Below are 22951 nucleotides of genomic sequence, written 5' to 3'. Positions count from 1 at the left end.
AAAATGATTGAATTGCTGCTGGTGATCGATTTGTTTGTGTTCTTTCTTTCTTTTCTCTCTTTCGACAATTAAATTGCATATTTTTTTATTTGTTAAATAAAAAATGATTATTAAACTCAAAATACTTGGATAGAACATGCTAAACCCATAACACTTGGATTTGGTATAATTGTCATCCTCAAATAGCTTGGGTCTAGACCCAAACACTTGAGTTTAATAACCATGTGCTCAAGTCTATCAGGCCCATGTTTGGGTGAAAAAATTTAATTTTTTTCAAATACATGATTAGATTGCAAAAACAAGCATTGTCTCATCCAAACATAATTTACATAATTTTTTATTTATATGCAGTATAATTTAACTATAAACTCTTTTTTGTTTATACAACTTATTTTATAAATTTGTTATATTCAAGGAGAAAATAATAAAGAAAAAATATTGAGTTCTAAGTGATTTATTTCTAGTCTTTCAAAATAAACTTTTCTTTTTTGAATGCAAATAAAAATATTAATTTTATATTTTCTTCTAAGTATTAGATAGTTTTTTAAAGGGTTCATATTTTTTTTAAATTTAAGATGTTATTATATAATCTAATTGTCAAAGATTACCACAAAAAGAGTTTATTTTATATTATAACTATTAGTATATAAGAAAATTTGAAATATATATTCATAAGAGAAAACTTTTGAATTGATACATTATATTATAGAAAAAGAAAATATTATATATCTAAAAGACTTATTGTTCTTTTAACTATCTAAATTTGTGCAATATTTTATAGATGATTTCTTAATTAAAATTAAATATTAATAAAAAAATTAAGTGAATTTAGAAGTGCATATGGTTAACGTCTCAAAATAAAAGAAAAAAATATTAAAATATATTTGATTAAAAAAATAATGAAAATACAAAATAAATATATTTTTTGAACATTCATAAATGATTTTTTATATTTTCACAAAAAAAATTGCATGAATTTAATAAGAATCTTGAATTCAACATGCTTGTTAAATCTAAACTACCTGGGTCTAGCATAGCTTAAAGTTTTCAAAGTTTTTGGATCTAATATAGATATGTCATATAGCTTAAAGTTCTTAAAGTTTTTGGATCTGCATGGATATTAAATATATTAAATTAAACACTTGAATTTGATAAAAAATATTTTTAGATTTAATATAATTACCAGACTCAAAACACCTACATGTTATAAAAAATTAAGTAAAAATTTTAAAATTAATCCACAATTTAATAATACTATTAAAACATTCTTTATATTTTTACAATGATAATCCATTCGTTGAAGTGCATTAATAGTAACAAGGATCATCCACTGCTTCTACTACATCATTTGCACACCTTCACGACTCAAAAAATTCAAATTTTTTATAAGAATAGAAAATATAACCCCGAGAGGTTTATTTGATTGTTAAGAAGATATGTTTACTATTTTAAATTCTTGAGTTCGGACATTAATTAAAGCGATTACGGCGAAAAATTCATTTAAGCAAACGCATCTGATCTATATCAACAATGTTCCTTTAAAATCATCAGAAATGAAATTTTAGAACACCATTTACATCAAATAAACAAAGAACACACAAAAGAATAAATATAAATAGGGTTAGGGTTTGAGAAAGATAATATACAGGTGCTGGCCAGAACGATTATGAAAGCAATAGTGAAACGAAAGGGAGAAAGTGCTTCATTTCTTCTGCGCCTTAATATTCATTATGGTTTCAGGTTACACACACACACAAATAGAAGTTGAAATCTCCAAAATTATTGCCATTTAAAATTGTTAATTTTTTCCTTAATTTTTTTTTCTTTCTTGATTTTCTACCCTTTTTGTATGATTTTTTTTATGGGTTTCTCTACAAAGAATATAGAGTTTAAAACGGAAATTATTTCCATGTGTTGTTAGTAACAAGTTCAGCTCTAGAACCCTCACCAAGCAACTCGCCTTTGAGATTCCTGGTCGGTTTGATCACTCCCTTCTACATACATCAGCAATTAAGCAGCTAGGTGTCGAAACATCAGGCAAAACTCCTTTCTCTAATGTTAACAAAGTTAGGTAAATGCATGCTGCTTCCCATCCTAACAATAAGCAGCAATCAATGTAGTGCGTGCTGTGACATTAGGATCCACTCCTTGTTTTGCCATACAAAAAAATAGCTCGAATGTTAAATATATGCATTGAATTGGTCAGGGGTGACAAACTCCAGCAACTGGCCAAGTGTACTCAGGAGCAGACAGACTTGTGAGAAGTACCGTATGAAGGTCAGGTTTCCGACAACCAAAATGCATCAGATTCCATCTAGATGAGCTTAAGCTTTCATGTACAAGTTCCCAGATGAAGACTCAACCAACATCCTCCCACACCAGCATTTGCATATCAAATGATATGTAATGGCGACAGTGAACAATTTATCTTCTCTTTACGTTGGTTTCAGAAACATTATATACATGTCCTTCTATGTCTGGAACAAACCCTTTCTCCATCATTTCCTCTTTAATAATCTCATAAGTTGTCTGATTAGGCACCAAACCCCTCTCCAACATCTCATTGAGAAGCCCATTTGCATCTTCAAGCCTACCCTTCAAACAAAAACCCTTGATCAGCACATTGTATGTGACAACATTTGCTTGTTTCCCTTTTCTCTCCATCCGTGTCCTCACAATCAATGCTGCACGAAGATTTCCTTCCCTACAATATCCATCCATCAAAGTATTGTATGTCACGTGACTTGGGTTTAATCCTTTTTCAAACATCTCATCCAAGAGTTTCACTGCCTTTCTCGATTCCCCTTTTTTGCATAACGAATCTATCAGTATGTTATATGTGACAACATCAGCACTCAATTTCTTACTGACCATTTCATTGATAAGATTCCGGGCTGCTTTCACATCTCCCTTACTACATAAACCAGCAATCAAGCAGTTGTATGTTGAAACTTCAGGGAAAATCCTTCTATCTATCATCATATTATATAGTGCAAATGCATCTTCCATCCCTCCATCCTTACAGTAAGCATCAATCAGCGTGGTATATGTCATGGCATTAGGATCTACTCCTTGTTTTTCCATATCATTAAATAAGTTGATTGCTTCGCTCACTGTTTTATTCTTACAGAAGCCATTTATAAGCACATTATGAGTCACAACATTCGGCTCCAAATCAGAACTAACCATTTGATCCCGTAAAGCAACAGCCTCATCAACCTTTCCATCACTGCACAACCCATTAATCAGTATATTATATGTCACAACATTTGGTCTCAAACCCTGCCTTTGCATTTCTCCAAACACCCTCATAGCACCTGACACATTCTCATCCTTGCAAAACCCATCAATCAAAATATTATAAGTAACCTCATTTGGACAAATTCCTTTCGCTACCATCTCCTTCAAAATAGCATCAGCTTTATACATCTTCCCAATTCTACCCATCTTACAATACCCATCAATGAGAGTATTATATGTAACCACATTCGGAGAAACTCCCCACACTTTCATATCCTCAATAACATCACCAGCCCTATTCAATTTCCCAACTTTACACAACCCATTAACCACAATATTAAAACTAATTACATTAAGCTCAATCTTCCTCTTAATCATTTCCCTATACACAAACTCCATATCCCCATTTTCACTCTCCTTAACCAAACCACTCAACAATGGATTACAAGAAATCAAAGACAGCTTAAAACCATAATCACCAGCTCTCTTAAATGCCTCAAAACCCCTTAAAATCTTCAAATTTCGCACATATGCTAATACCAACATATCAGCTAATATTGAATTAACACAAAAGGAATCACCACTCATAGAAATAGCATGAAATATAGCAGAAACTGAATAATCCTTCTCATGCTTAACAAACTTATCTAAAAAAGATCTAATCTTTGAATACTTCTTGGTAAGTGCAAGTGAGTTTAAGATTCTAAAAGTGAGTTCTAGTGAGTGTGAAAGCTTAAACTCTTTCTGTGACCAAGTAAAGTACCTTAAAATGAGTTCTGGATCAGCTCCAGAATTGAGCAACTGTTGAAGGAGCGTGTTGGGGTCTGTGTTTTGGAGATGGGCTTTGAGTTTTGACCAGTGTTGGTTTGATATAATGTTTGTAATGGTGGGGCTGAGGGATTCGTCTAACGATAATGCACTGAATTGCCTTTTTCCTTGTTTGTTTCTCGGGAAAATGGTTCCTTGTAGAAATCTTCCCTGGATCTTGCTGATTTCTATTTCTTTCTTCACCAACTCCAGAGTGAGTTTCAAACATTTATACACCTATAGCAGAATAGCAAAAGGATGGAGATCCACATCTTACACCATATAAATGTCCGCAGAAAATGTTCACTAGTAAATCACACATCAAAACTCAAAACTAGCCAAAACAGTTTCTATTACACCAATGCGATTCAGCAAGTATAGCTTACTCCTATCCACCCTAGCGTTTATTCTTCTTCAAAAACTCAAAACAATCTCATATTCATATCAAAAATTCCAAAAAAGAAATTAACTTTGGCAAACCAATGCACAATTATAAACCTCAAATACTAAACAGGATAATTACCTCTCATTAACCACACAAATCAAAAACCCGTTTTTGTCACTTCCCAAACCAAAACATCACACTCCATTTATATTGCTAAACAGTTTCTAAATGGAAAAAAAATAAAAATAAAATCTCTTGTTTAGACTCCAATTCATTATCAAACTAATAAAGCCTCCCTCTCTGAAAAGCCAAAACAGTTTCTACAACACCAATACGATTCAACAAGTATAGCTTACTCCTATCCACCCTATTATATCCTCTCTTCAAAAACTCAAAACAATCACATAATATCACCACAAATGCCAAAAACAAAAAGTAACTTTGGTAAACCAATGCACAATTTTAAACCTGAATCATTAACAAAACGAAAAGCCCATTTCAGTCCCCTCGTAGAAAAACTAAATTGAACTCTAAAACCCTAAATAACACATAAAACCCACCATTTTCCTTCTCTTTCTCTAACTTCTCCACACTTTCTCAGCATCCAAACAAAACCCAAAACCCCAAAATCATAAAAAGTTCAAAACTTTATTACACTTACCGGTAAATAATCCTCTAGTCTAGGATTAGTAGGCACAATAGCCGAGGAATCACTAGCATCCGCAGCACCAACTTCAGCCTCTGTCTCGCTGGCACCACTCCTGACCTCCACCTCAGCAAACCCACCTCCATCGCCGGCATCGCCGGAAGAAGAACCACAGAAAAAGAAGGCTCTTTGATAAAAACTAAGACTTTTATGGTTCCTCTGAGCCAAACCCGTGAGTGAACTCAGAGAATTTACAAAGGAACTCGGTTGTGACTCGGTGGTGACTCGGAGACATGGGGATGTTAGGTGGGTTTGGATTTGGCGAGAAGTGGAAGACAGGAGCTTTAGCATTGTCTTGTGTTTTTTTTTTGTTGTTAATTTTGAGTCTCCATTGGAGGAGGAGGAGGAGGAGGAGAAAGTTGTGGATGTTTTTGGAGTTTCGTAGGAAGCAAAGCCCAGCGTGAAACCCTTTTTAAGTTTTGTGTTCCTTGAAGTTTTCATTTATAGATGGACAGTTTGGTCCTATAATTTAGGTTCAAGTACTGATATGTCCTCCTTCTTTGAGAGAATTTTGGCAATACCGACCTCTAAAACAAATTAAACGAAGTAGAAGGGAAAAACACTGCATTTAGATTAAGCGTACTAACCTAAATCATAGGACCAAACTGTCCATCTATATAAACAATAACCTCAAGGAACACAAAACTCAAAAAGGGTTTATGCAGGGCTTTGCTTCCTACGAAACTCCAAAAACATCTATCACTTTCTCCTCCTCCTCCTCCTCCAATGGAGACTCAAAATTAACAAAACAAAAACCCACTACTTTCTGATTCTGCTCTTTACTTCCCTTAAACTCCCAACAACACAAGACAATGCTAAAGCTCCTGTTTTCCACTTCTCGCCAAATTCAAACCCACATAACATCCCCATGTCTCCGAGTCACCACCGAGTCACAACCGAGTTCCTTTCTAAAGTCTCTGAGCTCACTCACGGGTTTGACTCAGAGGAATCATAAAAGTCTTAGTGTTTATCAAAGAGCCTTCTTTTGCTCTGGTTCTTCTTCCGGCGATGGCGGCGACGGAGGTGGGTTTGTTGAGGTCGAGGTCAGGAGTGGTGCCAACGATACAGAGGCTGAAGTTGGTGCTGCGGATTATAGTAATTCGTCGGCTATTGTACCTACTAATCCTAGACCAGAGGATTATTTAACGGCAAGTGTAATAAAGTTTTGAACTTTTTATGATTTTGGGGTTTTATTTGGATGCCGAGAAAGTGTGGAGAAGTTAGAGAAAGTGAAGGAAAATGGTGGGTTTTATGTGTTGTTTAGGGTTTTGGAGTTCAATTTAGTTTTTTTAGGAAGGGACTGAAATGGGCTTTTCATTTTGATAATGATGAGTAGAGTTTGATTATGATAATGTTGTAGAGCATTTTCAGGTTTAAAATTGTGCATTGGTTTACCAAAGTTACTTTTTGTTTTTGGCATTTGTGGTGATATTATGTGATTGTTTTGAGTTTTTGAAGAAGAGGATACAATAGGGTAGATTGGAGTAAGCTATACTTGTTGAATCGTATTGGTGTTATAGAAACTGTTTTGCTTGTCAGAGAGGGGAGGCTTTATTAGTTTGGTAATGAATTGGAGATTAAACATGAGATTTTTTTTTAAAATTTCGATTTAGAAACTGTTTACCAATATAAATGGAGTGTGAAGTTTTGGTTTGGGAAGTGTCAAAAACGGGTTTTTGATTTATGTGGTTAATGACGTAATTATGCTCTTCAGTATCTGAGGTTTATAAATGTGCATTGGTTTGCCAAAGTTACTTTCTTTTTGGAAATTGTGATATATATATATATATATATATATGTTATTGTTTTGAGTTTTTGAAGAAGAGTAAACGATAGGGTGGATAGGAGTAAGCTATACTTGCTGAATTGCATTGGTGTAATAGAAACTCTTTTGGCTAATTTTGTGAATGTTCTGAGATTGATTGATTCTTTTTTTCATGTGAGTTAATCTCTTGTGGTTTTTCTTTTGGCAGGTGTTGGCATTGCCATTACCACACAGACCTCTTTTTCCTGGTTTCTACATGCCAATATATGTAAAGGTATAGCATGTTTTCTTGGTAAATTGCTGTGTGTTTTTCTGACATTATTACTGGGAGTCTGTTAGCCATGCGAGTGACAGGAAAGGGTAAAAAATGGTTTAGTCTGTCCATGCCTTTTCACATCATATTCACTAATATCTTTGTTGATAGGATACCACTTTGCATGTCAATCTGTTGGATATGTTGTGATGAAACTTTGAACTTGCATCGTTTACAATTAGTTCTTACCAATGCATGACATTTTTGTGCAGGATCCTAAATTACTGGCAGCTTTACAAGAAAGCAGAAAAAGGCAAGCCCCCTATTGTGGCGCTTTTCTTCTTAAAGATGAGCCAGATACTGATCCCAGCATTGTAACTGGTTCTGAATCCGAGAAAAATATAGGTGATCTTAAGGGAAAGGATTTGTATAATCGTCTGCATGAAGTTGGCACACTTGCTCAGGTGTTAAGTTTTGTTCCTAATTTCTTTTTCCCTTTTGCCACAAAGAGTTGCTGCTTCAGAATAAAACAACGATAAGAAAATTTTACATGTGCCTTTGTCATTTAATCTTTAACATGCTATTCCAGATAACAACCATTCAAGGAGACCAGGTTATCCTTATTGGTCATCGGCGTCTTCGGATAACTGAAATGGTGAGTGTGGATGAACTTGTCATTTTATTTTTGCTTGGACTTTCAAAAAGCATTATGTTATTCTATTCTATTAATATGTCCAGTTAGCTGCAAAATTCTCTATACTGAAATAGTATTGGCTTTTGTACAGGCCAGTGAGGATCCATTAACTGTTAAAGTTGATCATCTCAAGGTATTGATTTTTCCAAATTTTATGATTGAATGTTTAAGTAAAGTTAAGGGTTCACACATGCAAATGATGCTCATGCACCTTCTCATCCATGCTCTTGCTTTTCTTTGTGTTCAGGACAAACCATATAACAAGGATGATGATGTTATAAAGGCAACATCTTTTGAGGTTATATCAACCTTGAGAGATGTTCTGAAGACAAGTTCACTTTGGAGAGATCATGTTCAAACATATACACAGGTTTCTTCCTCTCTCAAGATTTTCTGTGATCTGTCTTTCCTGTGCAAATTGTGTTATGGTTTTGACTAGGGCCCTTGGAAAGCTTGTCTCTATCCGAAACTTCTTCTCCTAAATTTTTCAATTTTTGTACAAGGGAGCCTTCCTTCTATTATCATGGTTATCATTTATAATATTTATTACCATGTGATGATCCTACATCTGGTTCTCAAGTCTAAGTTTCCTTTCAATTTTTAGTTTTTGCTGCTTCCAGAAATGTGAATCTATGAAGTAGTAACTTGGTTTCCACTCAGTGTAAGCTTTCCTTTTGATTTTTACGATAACAGGTTGAAACCAAAAGTGGGTTCTATACAATTATGTGTGCTGGTTTTTTGTTATTGTCTGCACATGGTCTCTTTGCAATGTAGTAATGATTGTAATGCAGCACAACGGTAATTTCCAGAAGTATAGTTTCATACACAAATGTCACAATGTTTATTGATTGGATCAATTGGGTTTTCAAATTTTCTTACAGCAGGTTCTCTTTTCCCTCTCAACATTTGCAGCATGTAGGTGACTTTAACTTTCCAAGGTTAGCAGATTTTGGGGCTGCAATATCAGGCGCGAGCAAGTTGCAGTGCCAAGAAGTTCTTGAAGAGCTGGATGTAAGTAGCAGTATAATTATAGTGTGGTGAAGATCCTTGTGTCACTGGCAATGCACTTGATGTTTAATTCTTTTAGTACATGAAATCTTTAAGACAATGGAATGGTGAAAAAGGAATTCAGTCTGACGAGAACTTCTTTGGTATTTGATTACCCTTCGTTCGAATTCTGGACATGTTTAATTCTTCTTCTTCTTCTTCTTCTTCTTAGTTGATTGGTTGGTGATTACATTATTTTTTTTTAACTCTAGGAAGTTAGTTGATTGGTCGGTAAATACATTATTTTTTTTTAACTCTAGGAAGTGTTGAAAAAATTCAAACTAGATAAATGGTGGAATAGTGTTGCCATAGAATTATTACTGCTATTATTAATGAAAGATCTATGTCCGATTCATTAATCAATCAAATTTATTGGATTCATTGGTGATTCTTCCTGTGTTGTGTTTCTAAGAGAGGATTCACAGGTGATTTACTATAAGGAAAACACGTCAGATTGTGTCTGGTATATTTTGTAATCACTGAGCAGATTCTTTTCTTAAAGTTAAATAACATAATAAAAAAGAGTTGAGTGTTTTTTTTTTTTTTGAAGCTGTTTGGATAGCAGTTATAGGAATACTGTTGAAGCTATGGAAATTTAACCCAAACTTGCTGCAATTCAAGAGCACAGTTTTGATGTAATTTACTTGTGAACATTTTCTGCTGACATTTATATGGTGTAAGATGTGGATCTTCATATCCTTCTGCAATTCTGTTGTAGGTGCATAAACGTTTGAAACTAACTCTGGAGTTGGTGAAGAAAGAAATTGAAATCAGCAAGATCCAGGTACTCCATTAATTATTTTGTGACTCCATATATGTATCAAAGTCCATTGTTCTGACTCTCATTCATTAACTTTCTGGAGTTGCTTTAGGAATCTATTGCAAAAGCAATTGAAGAGAAGATTAGTGGTGAGCAGCGCCGCTATTTGTTGAATGAACAACTCAAGGCCATAAAGAAGGTATATGGTCTGCTGACATGTTTATTATCTTTGATACCTTATTCTTATATTAACTAATATAATTGGGAAATGGATTTAAAGGAGTCGTATTTGTTACATTAGACTTCACTGGTATATAACTTGCCTAAATGCAGGAACTGGGATTGGAGGCAGATGACAAAACAGCACTTTCTGGTTAGTTCTGGTTTGATTAGCCTTTGTTGGAATTGCATGGCTATTGATGGTGTTACACTTAAAAACCTCAAGGTTATTAAATTCTTAGAAGCATAAGTTAAGCAAGAAATACGTATTGCATAGCGTGGTTCTACTTACTCTCAAATGACATCATATTTACTCTGAAAGGCCTGATGCCACTGTTACTTGTATAATTCATGTTTTTGAATGCTTTGATTGCTTGCTGCCTGTCCTAAATGGTTATACTCAAGCTACTTTTTTTTCATTGTTTGATTTGATTATCACTCCTGGCTCCTGCGTTATGGATATAATCAGTTGTTGTAGATTTTATTTATTTCAGTATCCATTTAAATAATTTCTTCTCAATTGCTGCAGCAAAGTTTAGGGAAAGGCTTGAACCAAACAAGGATAAAATCCCAGTGCATATTTTGCAAGTTATAGAAGAAGAGCTCACGAAACTGCAGCTTTTAGAGGCTAGTTCAAGTGAATTTAATGTCACTCGTAATTATTTAGATTGGTTGACTGCATTGCCTTGGGGAAGTTACAGGTTTGTTTCTCATTAAGCTAGGTCCTCGTAAATTTCTCAAGGAAAAAAAATTATCTTGCAAGGGTCTACTTAATTGAGTTGTTAAGGTATTGATAGGTTTTAAATATTTGTTTGATTTCTTATATTTTTTATTATTTGAGTGCAGTGATGAGAATTTTGATGTTCTTCGGGCACAGAAGATTCTTGATGAAGATCATTATGGATTAACTGATGTTAAGGAAAGGATATTGGAATTTATAGCTGTTGGCAAACTCAGAGGAATTTCTCAAGGTTGGTTTATATCAATCATCCTCAATCTGAATGATTATACTAGTAAGCAGCATCAAAATGTAATAATTTTTTCCAAGCACATTGCAGGAAAAATCATCTGTCTCTCTGGTCCACCTGGAGTGGGTAAAACCAGCATCGGGCGATCAATTGCACGTTCATTGAACAGAAAGTTCTTTCGGTTTTCAGTAGGAGGGTTGTCTGATGTTGCTGAAATTAAGGTGGTTAAATATAATTATTTTTCCAGTGAGATGACATGCAATGCGCTTCATTTTTCCATTTTTAATTATTTTTCCAGTGAGATAACATGCAATGCGCTTCATTTTTCCATTTTTGCTAAGAACACTTTTATCTAACACTAATATGTCCAGGGGCATCGTCGAACCTATATTGGTGCAATGCCAGGAAAGATGGTGCAGTGCCTGAAAAGTGTGGGAACTGCTAACCCTCTTGTTCTGATTGATGAGATTGACAAGGTAGTTTCAGTTCACAGGGTCAATTTACTTTTGGATTCGGTGTCACTGTTTCTTTTTCTCTTCCCAAATATTTCTTTTGTTGTATATCAGTTATGGTGAGATCTCTGCTTTCGAAATATGAATTATTCATGATGGTGAATACTTTTCCTATTGTTGAGAATAAGTTTGCTTATTTGTGGCAGTTGGGAAAAGGGCACGCTGGGGATCCAGCAAGTGCTTTATTGGAGTTGCTTGACCCAGAGCAAAATGCCAATTTTCTGGATCACTACCTTGATGTTCCAATTGATCTATCAAAGGTTGGTTAATGTAGTGATTTGCAGACACCTTTGTTTTCATTGTGGCCATATTTTTCTTATATTCGATGTGCTATGTTGTTGTTTAAAGTGCAGTAGTTAACAAAATTTTCCTGTTTTATTACTTTATTTAATGGGAAAAGTTCCATGCTCCACCTTGAAACATGCTTGAAATTTGTGATTTCTACCCATCTTGTATATTCATGCACCAAAAACATAGATCATAAAAAATGATGGGAGAGTTGTCATGCCTGTTATAGGGAGGGAGGTTAGTAATCAGCTATGCTACAAAATTACACTCTACCTATATGCATTATGTCATGCTGAATGCTCGCACTCCTTGTGTTCTAAAAAATTTCTTTGTATTTTGCTAGTTTAATTTGTTTCCTTTATTCTGTTTTGCAAGTTGAATTTGTGTCTATATTATTAGGAGTTGGCACATGTCAGATTTTGTGGTGTCTTTCTTTGGAATTCTCGTAAGTTTTTGCTTGATCCCTTGGAAATTTTATGCAGGTTCTCTTTGTGTGCACAGCAAATGTTGTGGACATGATACCCAACCCCCTTTTGGATAGGATGGAGGTAATTGCTATTGCTGGGTATATTACAGATGAGAAAGTGCACATTGCCAGAGATTATTTGGAGAAGGCTACACGTGAAGCATGTGGCATCAAACCTGAGCAGGTCTCTCTCTCTCTCTGGATGAATGATCTTTCTCTTTTTTTGTATTCCATCACCATATCATTTGCATGGTAAAATAATCAATGCGGGAATAGTCATTAGATGGCAGGTCGCCTTCAGATGGAATTTTAGCACATGGATGTACGGATATTTTTTTGACACCATGTTAGCAATTATTACTTCCTACTGCTTTTAGATTGTTTTGCTTAATATATTGTCTACCTATGGAACTCACATTACTTAATGTTTCCAGGTTCAAATAACTGATGCTGCTCTTCTTGCCCTGATAGAGAATTATTGCCGAGAAGCAGGGGTTCGTAATCTTCAAAAGCACATTGAAAAAATTTATCGCAAGGTTTGTTAAGTCACAGCTAAACACTTAGAGAAAAAAACATTATTCATGGTAGTTCCAGAGGTTGCCTTTCTCATGTATTCCTTGCCCAGGGAATGTCTGCATGCAATTTGGCATGCCATTTGAAACATATTTCAACAATGAAATGTCTTGCCTTATTTTTGTCATTGCCTGCCAGATTGCACTGCAACTCGTGCGGCAAGGAGCGATAATTGAATCTGCAGTTCCTGTGGCAGAACTGAATGAAGCAAAAGTTGAATGTATTGAAACCTCCACAGAATCAGTAGATGTTAGCAGTAACAAACAAAATAATGAAACCCCTGAAGAAGCTGAAATTGTTCACACAGGTCAAACCCTTGAAGAAGCTGAGATTGTGCAGATGAATCCCCAACCTGATGACTTACAGAGTTCCACTGATCAGCCTACTGATTCAAAGGTATCTTGAAGATTATATGCTGCTAGAGAATTTGGTGTCAGCTTTCAGGCACTGCACTTGCATTTTGAGCATGGCTAAGATGGGTTTTTAAAAGAGTTATTTTTGGAAAGTTGTTCTTATCTGCCTTGTGCTCTCCCATCGGCAATTATTTTCAAATCCGGATTCTCAGTTTCAATCTGGAGTTCTTTTTTTTTTTTTTGTGACAGGATACAACTGAAACTGAGAAAATTCTTTTTTTTTTGTGTGACAGGATGCAACTGAAACTGAGAAAATTGAGGAAAGTGAAGTGACTAAGGCCATTGAGAAGGTGCTAATTGACACATCAAACCTAGTTGATTTTGTTGGCAAACCTGTTTTCCATGCTGAGCGCATCTACGATCAAACTCCAATTGGGGTTGTGATGGGCCTTGCATGGACTGCAATGGGTGGGTCCACCTTGTATATAGAGACCACTCAGGTTGAGCAAGGAGATGGGAAAGGAGCCCTTAATCTCACTGGTCAACTTGGAGAAGTAATGAAAGAAAGTGCCCAAATTGCTCACACAGTTGCAAGAGCGATATTGCTTGAGAAAGAACCAGATAACCTCTTTTTCGCTAATACCAAGCTTCACCTTCATGTCCCTGCTGGGGCCACCCCAAAAGATGGACCTAGTGCTGGTTGCACCATGATCACATCCTTGCTATCTCTTGCCATGAAGAAGCCTGTCAGAAAAGATCTAGCAATGACTGGGGAAGTTACATTGACAGGAAAAATTCTTCCTATTGGTGGGGTATGTTATACGAACCTCCTTTTCTCTTGCTGTATTTGATATCCTTCTCTTTAGTGATTCCTAGCATTACTCTAGCTACACCAAGTTTTAGGTATGTACAGTAGCTGATACTTGTATTGGTTGGTCATCACTTCCTATTTGCAGCTTACCGAATGTTTTATATGTATATATATATGCCATGACTTGTCATATAGTTGTATGTTTCTTTATAACACATTTTTGTGCTCTAATGTGGCATTTCATATGTTTTGATGAGTTTTTTAGAATTCGTGTGACTACAAATTTTTGTCAAATCACCCCAAATCATATAGACTGCACAGCTGAACTTTGAACCCCACACACCCCCCCCCCCCAAAAAAAAAAAAAAAAAAAAAGCTTTTTAATGATTGAAAGCTGTATCATCTTTTGTTAGCAAATATATAAACTCATATACTTTTCATCTTGTGTGACATTCAGGTCAAGGAGAAAACATTAGCCGCAAGAAGAAGCGATGTGAAGACCATCATATTCCCATCAGCAAACAGGCGAGATTTTGACGAGCTTTTGCCTAATGTAAAAGAAGGCCTTGATGTCCACTTTGTAGATGACTACAGCCAGATATTTGAGTTAGCCTTTGGATACGAGGAGAATGAAAACAAGTAAACTCTTCCTGTGATTGTTATTCTTTAAATAACAATTTTTCTGGGACCCCTGTTGAATTTGTGTGTGCTTTGAGACCCTTATACAGAACCAAACCCATTTTTGCCCAACGCTATTGGATTTCTCATCAGGATAATCTCAGAACAAAGTAGAGCTGAGATTTCAGCATAGGGTGGGAGAGATGTCATTGTTTTACTTTTCAGATTAGTGTAAATTGATACCACCCATTTATCGAAAGTATAATTCTTTTGAGGAAATGTACATTGCGATGCCCACAAAAGAGCAAATATTTGACAGAATATTTGCGTTTCTTTTCCTCTTTCCTCGGTCTGAGGTATCATGAAACGGACAGGTTGACAACAGCTCCTTTCATCTTCTTTTCTTAATAATGTCATTGTCTGCAGATCATATAATGTTAGAAAAACTATGAACAGCCACTCATGCTTGTGGATGGATGCTCGTCGAGCTTCTTTAGATACCACCATTGATGAATTGGTATGCTGGTTTGTTTACTTGGTAGAAGTAACCTAGAACTAAATTCTACTTGCATAAATGATGATAGGCTCATTCAAGGGGGGAGATTATTACCTTTCAATGAGGCCCGACGAGGACGATAGTTCCTGAGTTTCGACACAAATCAAGATTGAAAAAAGGGAGTTTTCCGATCATTGACTCAAATCTCTCGCTGAGTGTAAAATGCAATCATAGAAGGCAGCAGTATATCCATTGCAAACCAAAGGATCTAACTCTGCGCATGCGCAGCATGGCCAGAAAGAGAAGGACAAGTAGATTTTGTTGATTGAAAGGAAAGGGCCCCGTTATAATAATTTCTTGCAGAAAAAGGATAGTTTTGCGTACAGGGTTTTTCTAGTTTTCTTGCCCGCAAAAATCCAAATCCAGTACAAAGTGCAAACTGCAAAGTGCCCCCGACCTCACAGGAGCACTTTTGTCATGTGGATAGATCCATCCTTGTGCCATTTACTAACACTAATAGCTAGCGGTAGGCCATCCATGGACAGTTATGGAGTAGGTTGAAGACACTGACACCTGCATTTTGATTCTCTCAGCAGCTCACCTTGGGAATTTTCCCTTTTGACTTTCTATGAGAAAGGTTGGGTTGAGTGTTGAGTTCATAATCCATGGTTCCTCTAGAATTTCAAAAGCTGTAGTCATGTCAAATTCCCAGGACTCATAAGCTGAGAGCAATTGAGTATTCCATAATACTGCTGAGAATTACTCAAAATGTCACCATAATTTTACTCGATATCTGCTGAGTATTTGAAGCTTAACTTCACACAAATTTAACGGATTTGTAAAATTATCAAAACCCAAAATATAATTTATATTATTTACTTAAATAGTTAGGATGAATGTACCTTTTTTATTAGTAATAATCCGATGTCGTATTTGAGCCAAGTTTTTACAATTTTCCCCTTTATTTTTCCCATTTTAATGATTTTTTTAGATTTTTTTTTATGTCCAATGAGAAAGAAGTTGGAAATTAGAGCCCATATATGATGACGTGGACTATGAACCCTACCATTCGCGTGGGAATAGTGCATGGTGAGCCGGTGACGGCTTTACCAGGCACTTCAGAATGGCGGCTCCATGGCTTCTAACTAATGAGAGATTGCCATGTGGATGCCACCCTCTTTCTAAACTATTATATTAAAAAAATTTCATTACAACTTGCCATGCTAGACCTCATGTTTTATCCAGAGAAAATGCGTTTTTTCCACTATTTATTACTCTCTTTTTGGCAATTCTTTTCTCCTATAATATGAGATGGAAAATAGGGAAATACTATTTGTGTAATGGAATTTAAATCCAAAATTAATATATTTTTTTATAATGATATATGTTTTTGAATTAATTTAGATATGGAATGAGATTAAGATATCGTATAGTATCGTGGTCCAATCATATTTTTTAAAATTTTAATTTGTTTTAAAAAGCTTGAAATTAATAATTTTTTAATATTTTTTTTTATTTTTTTGATATACTGATGTTAAAAATAAAAAATTAAAAAAATATTATTTTGATATATCTTCTAGCAAAAATTATTTTAAAAAATAATATCTACTACACTTCTAAATAGACTCTAGAACTTGTCATTAAATAATTTAAAACATTTTATTAGATAATTTAAAGATGCAGCTCTCAAAATAAACTTGAAATACTTTGATGAATTTAATAAATTTTTTTAAGTACTTTCTCTAAAATTTGAACCTAAAAAAAAAAGAAAGCATACCTAATTATTGATTATCAGTAAATCCTAAGGATTAATCCTAGACTATATCACAAGAAATAAAAAAAAAACTATTTTTATTTTAGTTTTAATGCGGATAATTTGTCTTAAATTCCGAATTTAATCCAAATAATTTGGATGTTAAGTGATTATCAACTAAATCAACTTGTATATCCACTTAAATTGTCTAAATATAAATAAATCTGGTGAGATATATTGTTCCAAGTCATAATAATGCATGAAGAAATTAAAGTTTATAGCATCACAAATATGTGAAGACTTATTGTATTTATTTTAGAAAAAAACACTTAATAATACTAAAACTCCAAGAATACTAAGATAAATTATTAAATGAAAAGATACACATTCGTAAGGGGGAAAAAGAGGCCTTACTAGATTACAAAAATAATACTTAAACTTCAAATTCTTCAACATATGTCCTCCAAATTTATAATTAACTAATAAAATTGATTCATTTTTTTTAATTAAGAGCCTAATTCTTCTTTGGCTACATGAAACCTTTGATTTTAAGACAATTTAATGTCATTTGATCTAATGATGCCATAAACTACTTGTTCATGTCACTTGTCATAGTTCACATATGAAGTTGTTAAATTAATTGCATTTTAGGTTCCCAAAACCAAGATTAGGACAACTCCTTCAAAATCAAAAACAAGTTAGAATAAAATTTAAACAACTTTAATAAAAATAATTATTGCATGCTTTGGTAAATTTAATACTAAAAAAATCATAAAATTCTTAGTTGTTTTTCCAAAACTAGTCTTTTTAATAAAGCAAGTCTAAACATATTATTTTGGTACAAACATAATTTTATATCTGATGTGTGTTAGAACTACTCATGCAAGGTAAATAAAATATTTATTTTTTTGTTAAATCTATGATTGTTTTATTTAATAAATTTTTTAAAAATAAAACTAATTAAATAAAAATAAAAAACAAATGCTATAAAATTCTGAGGGCATAAACCTAAAAACCTGACTTGAAGATAAAGATAAATTGTACAACATAAAACATTAACAACTAACAAATAAAAAAATTATTTTTTCTCCCTCATTTTCCCCTTCAATTTATTATTTACATTAAAAAAAATAATTAAGGTTAAAAAAAGAAAATAAAAATATATTATAATTAGAGTAATCCAAGAAATAACATATTAGCTTCAAATTACTCCACTTAAGGAATTAATGATTGGTTCCCATAAACAGAAACACCTAGTCCCTATTCACACACAACACTTTCTCGCTTACTCCTCCCTGTAAACTCCCATTTGCCCTGTTACTCTCTCAGTAGCTCTGTTTCCCCTGTTTTCCTCCAAAGAGCCAATCTTTGCACATACACTACTCTTTGACCTTTAAAGGTTAGTGTATATGCAATCAAGAACTAACCAAAGAGAATATATGAAGTGGGGTTTTTGTAAAAGTCACCATGGTTGAAAAGCTTGATGGATTCGATTTGAAGGGTGATGGTAGTGGTAAGAATGATGACGGTATTGGTGATGATACATTAGATTGGATGCGTTTGCTATTTGGAGATATTGATGATGAAAATAATGAGATTGTTCTTGAAACAAACCAGATAATTAGAGAAACACCAAAAAAGAGCTATGAGCAGGTTTGAAGATGCTTTCTTTTCTTTCTTTTTGATTGCTTTTTATTCAAGAATCATGCTTTTTTCCATTTTCTTTGCTAGTCTTTTGGTTTTGGGATGAGTTTTAGTCTCTTCTTTTGACATTTCTTGGTGCTTTCTTTAATGGTTTCTTGGCATGGGTGATATTAGTTCACATGATTTTCTTGCTCTCTTTGCCTCATTTCTTCTCGTTTCTTGTTTTTTGCATGGAGGGTTTTGCTTCTTTGATGTGTGTGATCTTAGTATATAGTAGTTCACAAGATTTGCTTGCTCTCTTTGCCTCATTTCTTTGTGTTTCTTGGCTTTTGCATGGAGGGTTTTGCTTTTTGATGTGTGATCTTAGTGTATATTCACAAGAATTTATTACTCTCTTTGCCTCATTTCTTTGTGTTTGTTGCTTTTGAGTGTTTGTTAATTGAGTGACATGTGAACATGCATTTCTTTTTTCATGATGATATCATCAGCGCCTTTTATTATTCTTCCTTTTTTCTTGATGGGGTTTGCTATTTGTAGATTTTATTTTTATATTTTTAATAAGTTGTCATTTCCTCCTTTTTTATTTAACATAAAATATAATTGATTATTAATTTTATTTTTTTGAATTTGAAAGTGTATATATAATATATTTTGTTCTTTAATGGAAGGGATGGTGGGATTTCAGTATATCTTTGCAATCTTCGTGCAAGATTTGTCTGCTTTTATTTTCTTTCTTTTTGCATGCCAAGTGCTATAATATTGAATTTCATTTTCTGTATTCTTAACAGAATGAGATGGCTAGAAAGCTTTTGCAGTTGAATCCACTTGGATTACAATTCAGTCTGGCACCAAATTGGATGGATTCAACAACAAATCCAAACCATGCTAGAACAATTGAAGCTGGGGTATCCCAAGCATCAAGTGGCCAGAGGATGGATGGCAGTAATTTCGGCCAGAAGTCAATGTCTTCCAGGTTGAAGGCCTCCAACTTTGCTGCCTCATTTATCAAAATCGGTGAATGGCAGGTAATACCTTTTGAAAAAGAAATGACATGATTCGGACATCTGTTTCGTTACCATTCGTGACATGCGTCCACACGGGCATGGATATGACTAATTTCAGTGTGAATGTCCATCACGTTCTTGATTAAAAAGACTTGTGACATGAATTTTGCACTAGATTCTTCCCTGATAATATTTGATGGAATGTGTGCAGAGAGCGTCTAAGAATGAAGGTGATTTGATGGCTAAATGTTATTTTATTAAAAAGAAGCTTGTGTGGGAATTCTTGCAAGGGCGTCTGAAATACAAGATTGAGATTCAATGGAGTGATATAAGTGGAATAAATGCTGTAATGGAGAAGAATCAGCCAGGAATTCTACAAATTGAGGTATTTTCTATTTTTCCAGGGCTTCAATTTAAGTTTCTCAATTATGGATAGTCCCGTTATAATGCAGTTGAGTTTTCTGCAGCTAAACCGGCCTCCTACCTTCCATGAGGAAATTGATCCGCAGCCACGGAAACAGGCCATTTGGAAGCTAGCAAAAGACTTCACTGGAAGGCAGGCTTCCATTTTCAGGTGAACATCAATGGTATCATCCACTTGGTCAATAGAAGTTGTATGATCTAATAGGAATCTGTAATTTTTTCATTATAAGGTCTAACGTTTTCTGCTTATGATTATTCTGTTCTCAGGATGCATTATCTTACGTTTCCTCATAAATACCTTGACAAACACTATGAGAACCTCTTACTTTGCGAACCACGTTTCTTTGAGCTGAGCAAGCAGTCTTTTCCAACTCTGAAAAATCCCTTCTTCCATTCAAATTTGTGTGGCAATCCAGGTTTTGCGTTTGATTACAATCACAGAGGGCAGGATTTCAACCTCATAAAGCAGTTTTTTCCGAATTTTCCTTCACATGTAGGCCAGACTCAGCATATTCAACCTTATGGACATATCGGCCAGACTCAGCATGTGCAAACTTATGGACATAATGACCAGGCGCAGCATAAGCAACCGTATGGACATAAAGGCCTGTCATCTCTTAAGGAGATGCCTACACCAGCATCAGGTAGTGTATTGCTTCCGAACCACATCTTTTGTATAAGATTCTAGTTCTGCACAACTAATAACTCCATCTTTGTGGTAACATAGCCATGTGTTTTTCACCTTCAGATAGCTGCAATGTCCTTGAGAATCAAAGGATGTCTTACTGGGGTCAAGGGATGAGCATTTACACAGATGCTTTAGCAAGGAATCAAGGTCTAGTTCCTTCTGTCCAATCAACTCAGGTGCATCCGACTGTTCATTTCCAAAACTACAACCTAGCAAATCTTGGTCAGGAAGCTGTGATGAATAATAATGCGGCCAAAGCTCTAGACGTCGAAAACCAACTGCTCGGTGACATGCAAGCTGGTAGCTATCATGAGAAGTATCATATGGAAATGGTTGGGTCGCTGAACAAAATGGTCAATCTCCACAAGGAAGTTAGTCCTGAAAGTAAGAAAGCTTCCCAGGAAACTTTATATGGGAAAGACATTAGCGGTGAGGAGAACTTTACTTTTTGTATAGATGAGAACGCAAATTTAATTGGTGGGCAGTTCTATGAGCAGCAGAAAGTTACTCGGATGCCTCGGATTCATCCTGCGAATCCACCGACGCCTAAACAAAGGAACAACTTGCCCTACGACCCTGTCAATAATCCTAACCCTAAAGCGGATAAGTTTGGAAACGTTAATAACTTCAACAACTATTGGAGCTGAGAAGGAATTGGGAATTGTAGATGTAGGCAATGGACCGAAGAATGACAGGATACATGGTATTGCATTAGATTAGGGCATACTTTCTTTTCTTCCCTTTTCTTTTACAGCTGGATAATGCTAGCAATGTCAAACTGCAAATTTTGTACAGTTGGTGTACTCAAGCAAGCATTTAGTTTTGAAAAGCTTCAAAAAAAAAATTTAATGCTTTCGATTTGCAATGAATTGTTGCTAAATTTTGCAATCCAGCTGCGAATCTTCAAAATGCCTTCAATCAGAAGCTGTGAGTGCTTCAAGCTCTAAATTCTTGGTTACAATTTCCAAAGCTTTAGATATCCACTCCTATGATTCTTCAAAAGAAGAGATTACAGTAATGCAAATCATGCACAATATTATGCATGATTAGCATTACTCAAGTTTATAACCAGTGCTCTGCTCCAATGAAGCGTTGGCTGTAGGCTAGAGGGCTTGAGAGTTGGTGTGTGCCCAAATCTCTCCACTTAAAATTATATTGGCAAATAAGCATTCTTTGGAGCTCCAAATGTCACTGGGGCTAACGTACAGGAGAATGAAGAGATCCCCACATTCTGAACCAATGCCCTTAGCCATCAAAACATAACAAATTATGCTTCATTTACTAGGAAGATTTCATTCGAGATTCCTAGCTTGTGTTTTCTGACTGAGAGATTGAACGTTCCATAATAAAGAATAGATGGATTATGATTAAACATAAACTGAAATTGAGAGCATACATGAAAAATCATAGACATATCAGCTGTGAGGAAAAAATTATTGGGGATTTCGGACCGGTGATGTACTGATAATTGCTTATAAGAGGCTAAGCACACTGACATAATATTTAACGTCGTTCGACAAATCGCCTACATCCATAGGAGAGTTGATATTATTAGAGATAGAGAAATGATACAAAACAAATACATAGAGAAGAAGGATCATATCTACTCTAACTCAACTCTCAACTTTCTTGTTGCACTTGCAGTTGCTGCAATGGTAGTAAGGCTGTTGTCATTGCAACCCTTCAATTTCTCTCTTGGTCTCTCTATTCACACTCACCATTTTTTTATTTTGCTATCAAATAATGCTTTTATTTATAGGTATCAATGATAAGATAAGATCCACAAATCATGGCATGATTGATGACACTAATGGTGGCAGCACATGAGTTGCACCATTTTATCAATGGTTGGTGCAACTTGGCTACACACCTACCATTGTAGGCTTTTGACAATGGCAACCCTACTTCTTAGAGTAGGCTGCAAATGCCTACTTCTTAGGGTAGGCTGCAAATGATTACTGCACATTAATGGCAACAATCCTAACAATCACTCTCTTTGCCATTCATGTGGGCAATTGTCTTCTTGCTTCTTCAACACATGCTTGCATCCTATAGCTTTTCCAAGCTTACCATTTCGAGAGCATCTTTGGCCAAGTTTACAGGTACTCGCCAAACCTTTCAATTACCAGAGTTACCAAAGCACACCCTTGCTCACACCAAAGGATCACTTTAACCAGATGGTCTCCCACATCACATCTGAAGAGTGTTAACGCTTATCTCTGAAACAACATTCCCCTTCAAGCATATCAACCATGCTTAGTCTATAATGATTTTTCAAGCCTTACACCAAGGCTTACAACACTCCCTCAAACGAAAATTTATATTCCAAGTGCGACAATCATTATCTGAGTATCTCAATATGATCACGAGCTCACCACTCCTCCAAGAGTCTACTCATTCCAGAGTTGCGTCTGCCCTCTGTTCCACCCTAGGAACAACGTCTTACTTCTCCATGAGTCTCTTGCTCTTAGTCCAAGA

At 35.1% G+C, this 22951-nt stretch overlaps 3 protein-coding genes across 6 annotated transcripts; 2 read left to right on the top strand and 1 right to left on the bottom strand.

Annotated features, from left to right (window-relative positions):
• Window positions 1–1883: 1883 nt before the first annotated feature.
• On the bottom strand, window positions 1884–5554 carry LOC105134300 (pentatricopeptide repeat-containing protein At1g09820-like). Its single transcript, XM_011038655.1, has 2 exons — window positions 5094–5554; window positions 1884–4284 (listed from the first exon to the last, which is right to left on the bottom strand). The coding sequence occupies exons 1-2, from the start codon at window positions 5427–5429 to the stop codon at window positions 2425–2427; spliced, it is 2196 nt and encodes a 731-aa protein (XP_011036957.1). The 5' UTR covers window positions 5430–5554; the 3' UTR covers window positions 1884–2424.
• A 207-nt stretch (window positions 5555–5761) lies between these two features.
• Window positions 5762–14802, top strand: LOC105134299 (lon protease homolog 1, mitochondrial-like). The gene is made up of 20 exons (XM_011038654.1): window positions 5762–6286; window positions 7112–7177; window positions 7429–7620; window positions 7746–7811; window positions 7942–7983; window positions 8098–8220; window positions 8763–8861; window positions 9616–9681; window positions 9770–9856; window positions 9991–10030; window positions 10406–10577; window positions 10723–10847; window positions 10935–11065; window positions 11216–11320; window positions 11503–11616; window positions 12127–12294; window positions 12545–12646; window positions 12822–13079; window positions 13330–13848; window positions 14305–14802. The coding sequence occupies exons 1-20, from the start codon at window positions 5951–5953 to the stop codon at window positions 14488–14490; spliced, it is 2997 nt and encodes a 998-aa protein (XP_011036956.1). The 5' UTR covers window positions 5762–5950; the 3' UTR covers window positions 14491–14802.
• Window positions 14803–17989: 3187 nt separating this feature from the next.
• LOC105134298 (uncharacterized) lies at window positions 17990–21338 on the top strand. Of its 4 annotated transcripts, XM_011038652.1 has the most exons (8): window positions 17990–18367; window positions 19147–19383; window positions 19574–19747; window positions 19830–19936; window positions 20053–20201; window positions 20283–20312; window positions 20385–20429; window positions 20534–21338. In XM_011038652.1, exons 1-8 carry the CDS (start codon window positions 18182–18184, stop codon window positions 21118–21120), a joined length of 1515 nt encoding a protein of 504 aa, XP_011036954.1. In that variant the 5' UTR covers window positions 17990–18181; the 3' UTR covers window positions 21121–21338. The 4 variants fall into 4 exon arrangements, with proteins under 4 accessions (XP_011036954.1, XP_011036953.1, XP_011036952.1 ...); XM_011038651.1 differs by having other exon boundaries at window positions 20053–20312; XM_011038650.1 differs by having other exon boundaries at window positions 20053–20348.
• The last annotated feature ends 1613 nt before the right edge of the window (window positions 21339–22951 follow it).

This window comes from Populus euphratica, unplaced genomic scaffold (assembly GCF_000495115.2).
Source record: "Populus euphratica unplaced genomic scaffold, PopEup_1.0 scaffold158.1, whole genome shotgun sequence".
Classification (NCBI taxonomy): Eukaryota; Viridiplantae; Streptophyta; class Magnoliopsida; order Malpighiales; family Salicaceae; genus Populus; species Populus euphratica.
Note: the sequence above shows the minus strand (reverse complement) of the source record. Positions and strands in the feature narration are given on the sequence as shown.